The 11,868-nt window shown below is 50.8% G+C and overlaps 3 protein-coding genes across 3 annotated transcripts; 2 read left to right on the top strand and 1 right to left on the bottom strand.

Annotated features, from left to right (window-relative positions):
• Window positions 1-371: 371 nt before the first annotated feature.
• On the top strand, window positions 372-2,453 carry HOO65_080034 (Activating signal cointegrator 1 complex subunit2; the record flags this gene model as incomplete). Its single annotated transcript, XM_071004205.1, has 2 exons — window positions 372-1,549; window positions 1,619-2,453. The coding sequence occupies 2 exons, from the start codon at window positions 372-374 to the stop codon at window positions 2,451-2,453; spliced, it is 2,013 nt and encodes a 670-aa protein (XP_070856265.1).
• A 1,924-nt stretch (window positions 2,454-4,377) lies between these two features.
• On the top strand, window positions 4,378-6,443 carry HOO65_080033 (uncharacterized protein; the record flags this gene model as incomplete). Its single annotated transcript, XM_071004206.1, has 6 exons — window positions 4,378-4,442; window positions 4,512-4,647; window positions 4,709-4,817; window positions 4,883-5,118; window positions 5,776-5,956; window positions 6,019-6,443. The coding sequence occupies 6 exons, from the start codon at window positions 4,378-4,380 to the stop codon at window positions 6,441-6,443; spliced, it is 1,152 nt and encodes a 383-aa protein (XP_070856264.1).
• A 213-nt stretch (window positions 6,444-6,656) lies between these two features.
• Window positions 6,657-10,212, bottom strand: HOO65_080032 (Linoleate 10R-lipoxygenase; the record flags this gene model as incomplete). The annotated part of the gene is made up of 4 exons (XM_071004127.1): window positions 6,657-9,274; window positions 9,346-9,538; window positions 9,595-9,833; window positions 9,930-10,212. 4 exons carry the CDS (start codon window positions 10,210-10,212, stop codon window positions 6,657-6,659), a joined length of 3,333 nt encoding a protein of 1,110 aa, XP_070856263.1.
• Between the last annotated feature and the right edge of the window lie 1,656 nt (window positions 10,213-11,868).

The raw sequence follows: 11,868 nt of genomic DNA, 5'->3' as shown, positions 1-11,868 counted from the left end.
TGCATTTTGTAAGATGAAGTCCTTGACGTGGGTACACAGGTATATGACGCCACAATAAGATGTGCCTGCGCCACAATAGAAGGGTGGCACAAGCTTCTGCTTTTGGCGATGAATCATCTAGTACTCAGTTGATGTAATGGGCTGCTGGCATATAGAGGCTTCCGAGGCTTCAATTTTCTGTCAATTGGCGACATAAAAACGCCCATGCTCACGCATACATACTCTTGATTTATTTTCGCAATCGTGCGATTCTTGGGTAGAGAAACAGTACGGAAAGTCTCAATTAGATTAGGCTTGGGCTAGATTTAAGCTCAGCAGGCACATCGACGATATATCTTACCCAGGCCATCTCTGCATTTACGTGGAAAATCATGGATGCCCTTCCGGAATTCGCACCTTTCCCTTCTAGCCAAGTCCGTGAGGCTCTTCTACCCGAACAATGGACCAATGCACTAGCCGCATGGGCCACGTTAACCAGTGCCGTCCTGGCTCTCAGCGACAATGATTTGAAGGATTACCTGGGTACTTCGGGCGCAATATCAGCGGTAGCATATCTTGATGGTGCATACGCTGAAGTCGCTGCTAAGGGCCCCCGAATCCTCGGCTCCTCTCCTGCCAAAGCAACGGCAAACCTGCGTCTCATGCGAACCCTCCTCGTGAGGCTCTTGACAAAAGGTCAGCTCGCAGGTCTTGGTGATTGGGGGCTTCTAGCAGATTTTGCGCGCGTGGATTGGGCAAATGCAGGTGATGTGTTGGCGCTAGCATGGACGACACAGACATCGAGCATAGAGACCTCGCTAGCTGTTTTAAAGAAGAACTTGATCCGCCTTTTAGACGCAAGCCTGAGCGGAGACCTGAAAGCTGTAGAGCAGATACTGTCGAGACTCAACTATCTGCTGCAGGGGGCAACGATTGCAGCGGCATATTTCGCAGCTGGTGATGATTTCATGGACGGCATAGTGTCGTGCTACAAGGTGATGAATCCACCACTGCGCAAGGTCTTACTAGCGACAGGGTATTTGTGTCTTCGTGGGCTATTGCACAGCCCCGAGCCAAAGCTTGGTATGCTGGCTGATAGATTGTACAGCTTGAAAGTGGTTGCTGACGCTCACAAGGCTGGCCCTGTTTCTGAGCGTGATTCCTACGTGGTAGAGCTTGTTTCTGCCACACCTATTCTTTCCCAGATAAAGAAAGTGGTTGAATCGGGTAATGCACCTGGTACTGCAGCACTCACCAGCCGGATAGATGCCTTGAAAACATACCAACGCTTGGGTGGCGCTCGTAGCCTACGGCCGGCTCGTTTGAAGCAGAAAAAGGCTCTGGATAAGGGAAAACAGGTTGTTGATACAGCAGATGCCAACCACGCCGAGCTTCATGCCCACAAGTTGTCGAAAGTGGCGGAGATCCAAGATTTGTTCCCGCATTTAGGCAGTGCATTTGTGTGCAAGTGTCTGGATGAGTATGGTGAAGACGTGGAACAAGTTGTAGCCCATTTGCTGGATAGCTCGTTATCAAGCTACTTGGCCGGGCTGGACCAATCAGAGCAGTTGTATGTACACTACTTGAACTATGTGATTAAAGTGCAACTATGCTCGAATGCTAACATACGTGCTTCTAGACCCGATAATGGTTTCGCCCAAACACACATTGAGACGGCTCCCCAATCAACATTTGATCCTCCATATACACCTTCAGCTCTTCTGCCCACACGCCGCAATATTCATGATGACGATGACTTAGACCGGCTCAGCACATCTGTCTCCAAGAACCTCCATTTTGGGAAATCCAACTCTAGGCAGACTGCAGATAGCTTATTGCACGATAAATCTACTGCGCCTAGCAAGGCCGCTATCATGTCAGCCCTTGCCGCCTTTGATGCTGATGATGACGAGCGCGATGATACGTACGATGCTGACGATGTTGGTGCCGCCATTGACAGCACTGTCAACGAAGTAGATGGCATTGGGCTGGGTAATGGAAATGAAGAAGCCTTGTGGCGTGTCTACACTGAGAATCCGGGGGTGTTTGATCGATCAAATGATGTCCGATCAAGCACCGCCCGTGCTAAACTACGCGAGGAAACAGCTATGACAGATGAAGCCATAGAAGGCTGGTACATCATGCTTAACCGCTCGCCGCGGCTTAAGCGTAATCTTGAAGCGAGATACAGCACATTTGACGGTTCACAGACTAAATTGGCCTCATCCCGATGGTCGCGGCCAACAGAAAACTCTGACTCTGAGGATACTGCAGGGCCGTCTAATGGTGGCAGAGGGCGCGGGGGTTATAGGGGTCGTGGAAGAGGGGGCGGCCGAGGCGGCGGAAGCGTCTCTGGGTCTGTTGGGGATGCAGCAACGCAAAAAGCGAGAAAGAATAAGGAAGCGAGCAAGGGCTCCCGTGCAAATCATAGTAGACGGGATGCCCACGCCAAGAAGATGGCTAGAGGCGGTTAGTGTGTAGCGAGTGGACGGGCTACGTAAGTTATGTTGGAAATACGCTCATAATAATAGCTTTGTTAAAACTATGGGCTATTGCAAATCTTGAACTGTCCCCTCATCTCTGTCAATGTGTGTATTTCTGGTTTTAACCCTGGCCACAATATCACTTCATTTCTGTGATTCTTGTCTGCTCATGTCGTGCACTGAACTCGTCTCGTTTCAAGATCGCCATTTTGGCTACTTCCTGCGTCAGTAGCTTCCCCGGGATGTAGTCCATGGCTCATATCTGCACATGATGCAACCAATATGGCGCTAGAGTTTGCCTGCCTTGCCGAACTGCTACATCTACAGTCTTCACAATGGAACAGCCATAATAAACCCACTTTGGCGCTCTCTTGGGCACACTAGGCAATTCCCTTGGATCCTCACTTCGCCTGGCATCACCGCCAGACTATTAATGTGCGCTGTTTTAGGCGCCATTTCAAACTCCTGAACAAGCCCACAAGCTAGTCCTAAGTCAATAGCCTTGGTTGCCGTGTACATAATTAAATAGGGTAGGCCTACTACAGCGGCTAAAGTCAGTGACAGAACAAGAGAGCGCCCAAGAGGACTGCTACGGTGGGCATTAAGTAGGGGTATCATATTCACTGTCAGCTGAACCATAAATTGACCGTTCATGTCGATAGCACGAGCAATATCAGATGCCAAGTAGGTGCTGAATGGCCGGGACGGGGTGTTGGAAATGGGCATGCCGCCGACGTTGTTGATAATCACGGATATAGCGAAGTCCTTCGCGAAGAGGTCTGAAGAAAGCTTCTGGACTGAAGATGACGAAGCGGCGATAGCGTTAAGAACTATAATCTCGACTTTGGCACCGCAAACTTATGCTCGAATGAAGTCCTTGGCTAAGGCTAGCTCATTGGGCAAGTGGCCGAGGAGAATTATGCTGAAGCCTTGGCGTGCTAGCACTGGAGCCGTTCCGAGTCCGATGCCAGCACTGGCACCAGTGATAAGGACATAGGCAGGTCTCTGGGAATGCTGGTACGCTACTAGTTAATGTCGAGGATGAAGAAAATGCAACTCTATGAAACGGGCGAGAGGGTATACCTATTTTAGTGAGGCAACGATGCTGATGCTGGCAAAGGCTAATAGAAGTCAGAGAGACATTGGCATGCAACCAGCTGGGTTTGAGCGCTGATGCAGAGAAGCTGGGAGTGTAGCATTCATCATGTATTTAGGCAGACATAAGAGCATAGTAGCATTGTTACAAGGAAACACATGTAAAAAGACCTGGTACTTGGGTACTTGGGCACCCCAGCTTCATTCGGCAATACAGAGAAAGGGATCCACATGCTGCTCAAAAAAGTCTGTGGTACACTAAAGAAACAGCGACGACCTACAACTCTGCTGGAGAGTCTGTACTCAACAGCTTGCCTCACGTATGAATTGGCCTTGATTTATATTCTGTCGACAAACAACAGTTAGCTAGCTTTGGCAGGAGTGACTGGTCGGCGTATTTGATTTAGACACTATAGGCTCTACATACCTTGGTAGCACTGCATGACTCATCGCTTTTCCATGTGATGTGGTGGGAGGGAGTCAATGGCCGCACTCCTCCGGCGCGTACCGCGATGTGTTAGCTGTTTTGCGGAGGCAGTTGCATGTCAACATGGCTTTGTTTCAGGCAATTACAAACCGACAAAGCCCCACCTCTAGCCCTCTACCAAAACGCAGTTGCCATCTCCCGCACTCATTACCTTTCATTGGGAAGCAGCTGCTCATTTCGTAGAAAAGTATAAATAGAGGCTGTTTCCCCAATAGAAGAAACATCTAGACTAAACTCTTGATTATTCTTTTTTAGGGTCGCTCTAGTTTCAGCGAGGGCCGCAGAAGACTCCTCCTCTTTTGCCCACCGTGTTTACCCCTCTATTTGACGATTATGGCCTCTACCAAGTCGTCATCCGCTATAAGCAAAAGTGGCTATGTGCCAATGAATTTGGCTAGGTAAGGCATGGGCTCTTGGTCTCTGCCCTCTATTGAATTGGCAGCCCTGACACAATGGGTGCGTTATAGGAGCTTCCTAACCGCGGAAAATGCCGACATTGAGTTTGTTACCTCGGAACACAGTTCGTTCCCTGCTCACAGCATTGTCGTTGAGAATGCCTCCAAAACCTTGATGAGCACCCCTAAGAAAATGGGGCTTTTGCCCGTACGTTGCCGCTAGGTGTCTTCATCTTCCGGCTTCCCCCCTGTTGACTTGATTTCACTAGATGCCGTCGCTACCGGTCAAGATACAGACGCCATACAGACATGACGTCATTGAGCTGTTTCTTGAGTTCCTGTATCTTGGCAAAGTTAACGATTTTAACCCTTCTAAAGGTACAACTATGGTCTTTGCCGTCTTAAGATAGCTGCGTGACTAACCAAAAACACTGGCCTCCTAGATGCTCAGATGCAAGTTAGCTCTAAAATCGACCACACTGCGTACGATTTGGGAACCTGGGTTGAGGCTACGTTTGCTGCTAAAACTTTTGATGTCCCTGATTTTGGCGCGGCAGTACACAAGTATCTATTACGCCATATTTGCAAACTGATTCGCTACAGTGTCGACGAGGCTGTCGATGCATTGAAGCTGGCCTATGGCAAATGCAAAGAGGGCCAACAAACCGACATTATTCCAGTACTGCTGAAGGGCATCGTGCAGGAGTTTTCCTTAGTGCAGGAAAACCAGGCTTTCCGCCGTTTTGCTGAGGAAAACGGGAACTTTAGCTGGGACTTAAGCCAGGCTATGAATTGCTACCTGGCCACGGATGAATAAACCATGGAGAGGGAGAAGGAGAGTCTGTGTGACCAGACTAGCGGGTGTCATTTTTCGTCACTATTACGGTGTTTCATGTATCCGGGGCTTTTTGTGTGCTATTTGGTGGCTTTTTCTGGAGAAAATTTAATGTCCGTTGCCATGCTCCCTACACAACTACCTGTTACCAGAGTACTGTGTGCCAAATCTAGCGTTTCGTCTGATTTAAAATGGCCACATTTCGACATCCAGATTTCTTGGGAGGGGACATGAATGGAATCACTAGCAAAGGCTTTTCCATACTTCACTTGGGCTGTAATAGCTTGGCTTCCACATGGTATCTTGCAGGCCAATATGGAAGAATTGTGGTCGGATATACGACTAGTCTCCAGCGATGGCCATGTGTTCCCAGCGCATCGCTTTATGCTAAGCTTGCACTCAGAAGTGTTTAGAGAAGAGTTTATACAACTTGATCAAAATAAGGTAGTTGTTTTAGCCGGCCCTAAAGAGAAGGCTTGTCCCTAATATTGTCTACTATAGGCCACTACAGGAGACACAGAGTCATCCTCCAAATCACCAGATAAGCAAAATCGGCAAGAGAAGGGCCATGCCGGCAAGATACCGGAGCTGAAAATTGGCTTCCAGTCCGCTGCTACGGCAATCATGGTCCGCTTTGTGTACTCTAGTGAAACAGCAGCTCTTGGCAACATCAAAACAAATGGTAAGGAAGCCCTAGCTATCCCATGGAAACCATGCTCTCCTATGCGCCGATAACAAGTCTAGTACTGACCACCTACTATACAAAACCCTCATTCCTCACAGAAGAAGGATACAAGGATCTCGCCACATGCGTGCAGGTCTGCATACTTGCCCACAAATTTGCTATGCCAAAGCTACACGATCTCATTTGGCCACAGATCTTGAATCTCTCCGAAAAGCAACTACAGACCACTCCCGCCACAGTATTGAGCGCCATAGAAGAAATCTATGCCGGCATTCCAAACCATCAATGCGTTGCATTGCCGCTGGTAGACATGATTGCCAGAGACTTTGAAAAACTATGGACGATACCAGAGATAGAACGGTTCGCGGCAAACCACGCCATATTTGGTTGGCACCTAAGCGTTAGGCTGCAGGTAGCATGGAAAAAGAAGACGGAAAACTCTAGCAAGCACACAGACAATGGAAAGGACAAGGCTGATACGTGAAGCTTCAAGCTCAAGTGGTCGTATTGCCGCGAAAAAGTAGGCTGCATCGGTCTAGCGCATAGAGATCGCAGCACTTCGTCTAACGCGCAAGGTAGAGGTGATTTAACATTAAATATTATTTCCCAAGACTATCTGCCTATTAAGCACAGCATTCATACTAACTATCCTTTCATTAATTCGATGCTTATTATTGTCCCTTAGTGAGCTGTGCACCTATTCATCCCACATGACCTTCATTGTCTGCGGGAAAGGATTCATTTGACTCCAGTTCTCGTCAACGTACACAAAGAAGCCACCTGCCCGAGGCACCTTCTTTAGAATGCCCTGAGGACCAGGGACTCGGCGCAGGTTGCGGCGCTTGAACAGGGCGCGGAACAGCTCTGTAATTGCCGCCTGGCTAGCGCCACGACCCAGGCAGGCGTGTGGTCCCTTTCCGTAGTGGATGTACGAGTCGAGAGGACGACGGGGGTCAACAGTGTTGGGGTTTGGGAAGTGGTTGGGGTCGCGTGCTGCGCCGACGAAGCTAACAAACACACGGTCGCCAGCAGCCACACGCACCTGACGGCCGTCGTCTTCAGCTATGGTATCCGCAGCAGTGACCTGGCGGTAGGCGCCAAAAGTGCCAGCCAGACGAATTCCCTCCATGGCATAGCCAAGAAGCAGGGCGTCGGTAGCCTCGCTGGGTGAGGCGTTAGCCAGTTCGTAAAGAGCGGGAATGTGGTCCTTGCCCTCGTCACTCAGGTAGAAGTCGACTGCCTGAGCGAAGACCTGGGCTTGATTAGGCACCATGGCGACAGCCGTAGGCAGAACATGCGAGTTTACAACTTCGTCGTACGAGTAACCCTCCTTGAACAAGGCGCGTATGGTGTGTTTGCCGTAGGCAGCGAGAGGCTCGTCCTTTTTCACTGGCTCGGTAAACATGGGTGACAGGCCCAGCTTCACTAGCTTGGCGTTCATCATGATAACTCCGGCAAGCTTTTCGCATGCAGTCTTAGTATGCTCCCGCAGCGGGAAGCTCTTCGCAGGGTCCAGGTCGAAGAAAATGGCGGTGAAGATAGCCGACAGGATCTTGTACAGCTCGTACTCGCTAAAGACACCGCGGGTGAAGGTGTCAGTCTTGACAGGCAACGCGAAAACGCGCGCCGCAAAGCGTGTGTGGGCCATGTTACCCACGTCGCGGATCACGTCTACCTGGCGCGTTTTGCCCATGTTGTATGACTTGGTGGTCAGAAGCTTCTCAGCTGTCTGAGCATAGAAAGCCTTGATATCATCAATCCAGCCGTCGCGGTAGAGCAGACGGCCCATGCACTTGCGCTGCTCGCCGTGAAAAGGCGAATCGCCCGACAGCATGAATCCACCGCCGCCCTTGCCCATGAGGAACTCCACGCCCTCGCCCCAGGTGACCTTGTATGTGTCAGTGTTTTCAAGGACAGTCTGGGCGCCCCCGTAGGTGGTAATGTTGACACGCGGGGGAGTGTAGCATGGGCGCTCAAAGTCAAATTTGTCGGCGCGGTGCATGCTAGCTAGGATCTTAGCGTTCTCGCTAGGTACCACCATAGGGTAGTGGGCATACACACTGTTCTGCTTAAAGTGGTTGGGGAAGGCGCGAATAAAGAGCTTGTAGAAGATGCAGCCGTGGTTGAGGTTGAGGTCATAGTCAACCTCTTTGTAACCCCAGTTTGTGAGGGCCTTGGGGTGGTAGTCGGTGGTGTAGAAACGATCACCGCGCACAAGGCACACAGCATCAGACAGGACAACGCGGGAGATGGTGTACGTCGGGGCAATGCCTACACCGGGGACCATGGGGTCCTTGTTCTCCTCGGCCACCAAACCAGTGTACAGCTCGACATTGTCAGGATGCTGGTAGAGATGCTTCAGAGCACCAGAAACCTCGGTGTCAGAGTTGATGTCCTCAAAAGTCTCGTACGGCTTAAGGCCGAAGTGCACACGAAACTCGTTCAGTCCGGCTAGGTTCCAGCTGCGCCCGCGGAGAATGCCCAGCATCTCAATGGGTCTCATGGCCTTGGGTACGTTGCGGGCGCCGAAGCTGCCAGCTGGTTCCTCAATAGCATCGCTAATGCATGCCACAAGATCATCGTCGTTGAACTTGCCATCAGCGCCTCGTTGGAAACCTCCAAACGTGCGGTCAGCAGGGTCCTTGGGAATGGAGGCCTCAAATTTGCCCACAGCACACATCATTTCACGTGGGCTGGATGTGGCAGCGTTGTTGGCGAACAAGTCGCCGTAGAACTCGTTGATCCACTTCTCGTCCTTGGCACTGATGCAAGAGTGCCAGCGGTAGCACAGGTTGAACTCGGCCGAGACCGAGTTTCCGGTGCCGCGCTCGGCGCCAGCCCGTGTTCCAACTTGGGGGCCCATTTCCTGGCGCGGGTCCAGCGTCCAGTTGGTGTCAACGCGGTTCAGGTTGATGATGTTGCGCACATAGTCAACCAACGTGATGTTGATGTACAGACCGCTAGTCACTAGGCGGGCAACCTGGAACAGTTCTTCGTCCTGCTTCTTCCATGCAGCTTCCAAACCCTCGCCCTCGAGGCCGGGAGCCGGAGGGCTGAATCGACCGTTTTCGTTAATGGCAGCAAGCATCTCTGCGACATGGTTGTGGAAACGGTTGAACATGATCAGCAGGACACAGACGCCAGGGGGCATGCCCTGGAGGCGTCTATCAGCAAAGGCATCGGGCTTGAGCTTGCCGCCCTTGAAGGTACGAATGGAATCGAGCATTTCCTGGTTGCTACCGTACAGGGGAGACAGGTCTAGGTAGCAGGAGGTCTTGGAGCGTGTGCCATCCTTGGGGTCACTCCAGAAGAGGTCTGCACGAATCGGGGAAAAGAGGCCAAGTCAGCAACAAGCAAAACACAATAGCAGCGTCATGCAGACTTACCGTGGGTGATGAGAGTGGCCCAGTACCACAGAATGCTAGAAACATTGTTGGGGTGGGGCTTGAACTCTTCACGAGCCATCACAGCGTCAAATATAGTGCCGGGGTCAGGCAGGGCCCCGAGGTTCATCTTGCCGGGCCGGACCGAACGGGAGTAAACCTGGCCGGCAGCTCCCAGCATAGGGTCTTTGAGGTTCTGCAAATGCGTTAGCAGAGAAGCCTAGATGGCCACAGTAGAACAAAACTGCTTACATTGTACGATCCATCGGGCTGGCGATACTTGGACAGGAGGCCGACATCCAGCATTGGAGGGTGCTCGAGAGTGTTCCACAGCTCATTGATCAGGTTGTTGGTCAGCTCTTCACGCAGCTTCGACCCATTGGGCATTTTGGCCACCATGCGGATAATGCGCTCCATGAGGTAGGTTTTGTCATCGATGATACCATTGTTAGTAACCTTGGTGACGATCAGGTCCTTGAGAGTCTTGAGGTCTATAAATAGGTAAGGATGCTGTTAGAATATGTCTCCAGGGACATACGCCCAAATAGTCTCCTATTGAGATGTCTCAAACGAGCTTTTCTACTCACCAGCAAGACCAAGCGTCTTGAATGAATCCCGGGCGCCTGGTCGCGCTTCAGTCATGGCATACTGTCCATTGCCATACTTGTCAGGCAGCGGCCTCTTGGATGCTACGCGGAGGGACTTGAAGCTAGCTAGAGTGCCGTTAGGCTTGGCCTTTTTGTGCTGTAAGACTGGGCCCGAGCATGAGGCCTTGACAGAAGGCTGCAGCATGGATTTAGCCGTCTTTTCAGAGCCGGTCTTTTCCTTGCCGGAGATGGTAGTAGAGGCAGAAATGGGAGAAGGAGGCATTATAAAGTATGGGGAGGAGGGTAAGTTGTAAAGAAAATATAAGGAATTAAACAGCCAAAAAATACACAGGAAACGCAAAAGGGGTATACACAAGAGGGTTGAGGTTGCAGGAATAATACCAAAGAAAAATGACAGCAAGGAGGGGGAGTGTTTTTGTCTTCGTCGAGGTGGTAGTGCTGGTGCGACGTCAACCAGCTCAGATCTCTTGTCCGGCAAACAGAGCGAACAGCTTTAATAGGCAAAAGCAATAGAGAAAGGTGAGTTCGAGAAGACCAGATGGGGGGTAGCAGACGCCATGGCAGGCAAGGAAACCCCAGGCTCTATATACTCGGCAGGCGAGAGGGAGAATGTGGGAAGGGCTTGAGAGCAGGGTGGTAGGCAAGTCTCCATCAAGAGGGGTCAGCAGCCACCGCCCAGCAACCAACAGCAGACAGACCACACTACACGACAGCAGTAGGATGGGGTGAAGACGGGGAAGGGCAGACAACCATCCATTGTCTTCACCTGTTGTCCCACGCCTGGTATCCTACCTACAATTACAATGCCCAGATAATCCGATGTCTATGATTGGCTCGCCGCTCGACATGGAGGAATTCGCCAGAGGGGCCATACAGTACAGCCCACCGAGGAAGGAACGGGCGGGCGGGTAGTTGAGCTAGGACAAGATCAGGTTCAGCCGAGCCCAGGGTGGAAGAGAGAAAGATCCGGAAAAGTTGAGGGAACGAGCGAGAAAGGAGAATTCAGAGCCTGCCACAAGAAAGTAGGAGGGATGAATGCAGCTACAGTATGAAAAAGCCCGAAGGAGAGTACTGAGAGACAGATTACAATCCTCGTGTCAGCCATTTTCTTTTTTTCTTGTTGTTTTTTCCTTGTCTCTGGCCAAGCAATTGTTGCTGTTCTCCTCGCAGATCAAGGCTCCCCCTCTCACCCATACCCTCACTCTCACCAACTTAGCATCCTCAGCTTCAGCTCGCTCGAAAATCATCAACCGTTTGGGTCAGCCACAGGCTGCCCTCAGTCACTCACTTGCCTCGAGTTAATCTTGGCCCCAAGACACTGAAAATCAGACAGAGACAAAAACGTGAGCTCCAATATCATGGCTTGCATTGTGTCTCTTGCTTCTAGTTGGTCGAGTTGGCCCAATTTGTCCAACACACAAACAAAAGCTTACCATTAAAGACGAGTTCCAGGTCAACCAAGCTACCTTGTCCCAACCATCTAGATCAATGGAGGGATGGCGGGGGAGGGGGCAGCAAAGTCTCAGCAGACTACCAAGACATGGAATCCCTTGTTATCTCTGCTTTTTTTCCCAGTATAACAAAGGGCAGGGTTTCTCAAAGATCTGCATTTGCAACAAGGCGGAGAGAAGGAGAGACAAACAAGGGGGAACAATGCAAGAATTTGCAGGCTGATCACAGACAAGGGTAGCAAGGCCAAGGCCAACCATCATATCAGACTATTGTTTTTGCAACACGCGGCAGAGAACGAAGACTGCAGGCAGAAATGGGATCAAATAGCAAACACGCTGGCGAGGAATGCGGAATGCAAGTTAGAGAGAAGGGGAGAGGAGAGAGAGAGAGAGAGAGAGAGAGAGAGAGAGAGATGCGGAGAAATATAGAGAAATACAAAGCGAGAGATACAGCGAAAGAACCCAAA

The sequence above is a fragment of the Ceratocystis lukuohia genome (assembly GCF_044167205.1).
Source record: "Ceratocystis lukuohia strain C4212 chromosome Unknown Supercontig8_pilon, whole genome shotgun sequence".
NCBI classification, from domain to species: domain Eukaryota; kingdom Fungi; phylum Ascomycota; class Sordariomycetes; order Microascales; family Ceratocystidaceae; genus Ceratocystis; species Ceratocystis lukuohia.
This window is presented reverse-complemented; position numbering and strand designations above follow the sequence as displayed.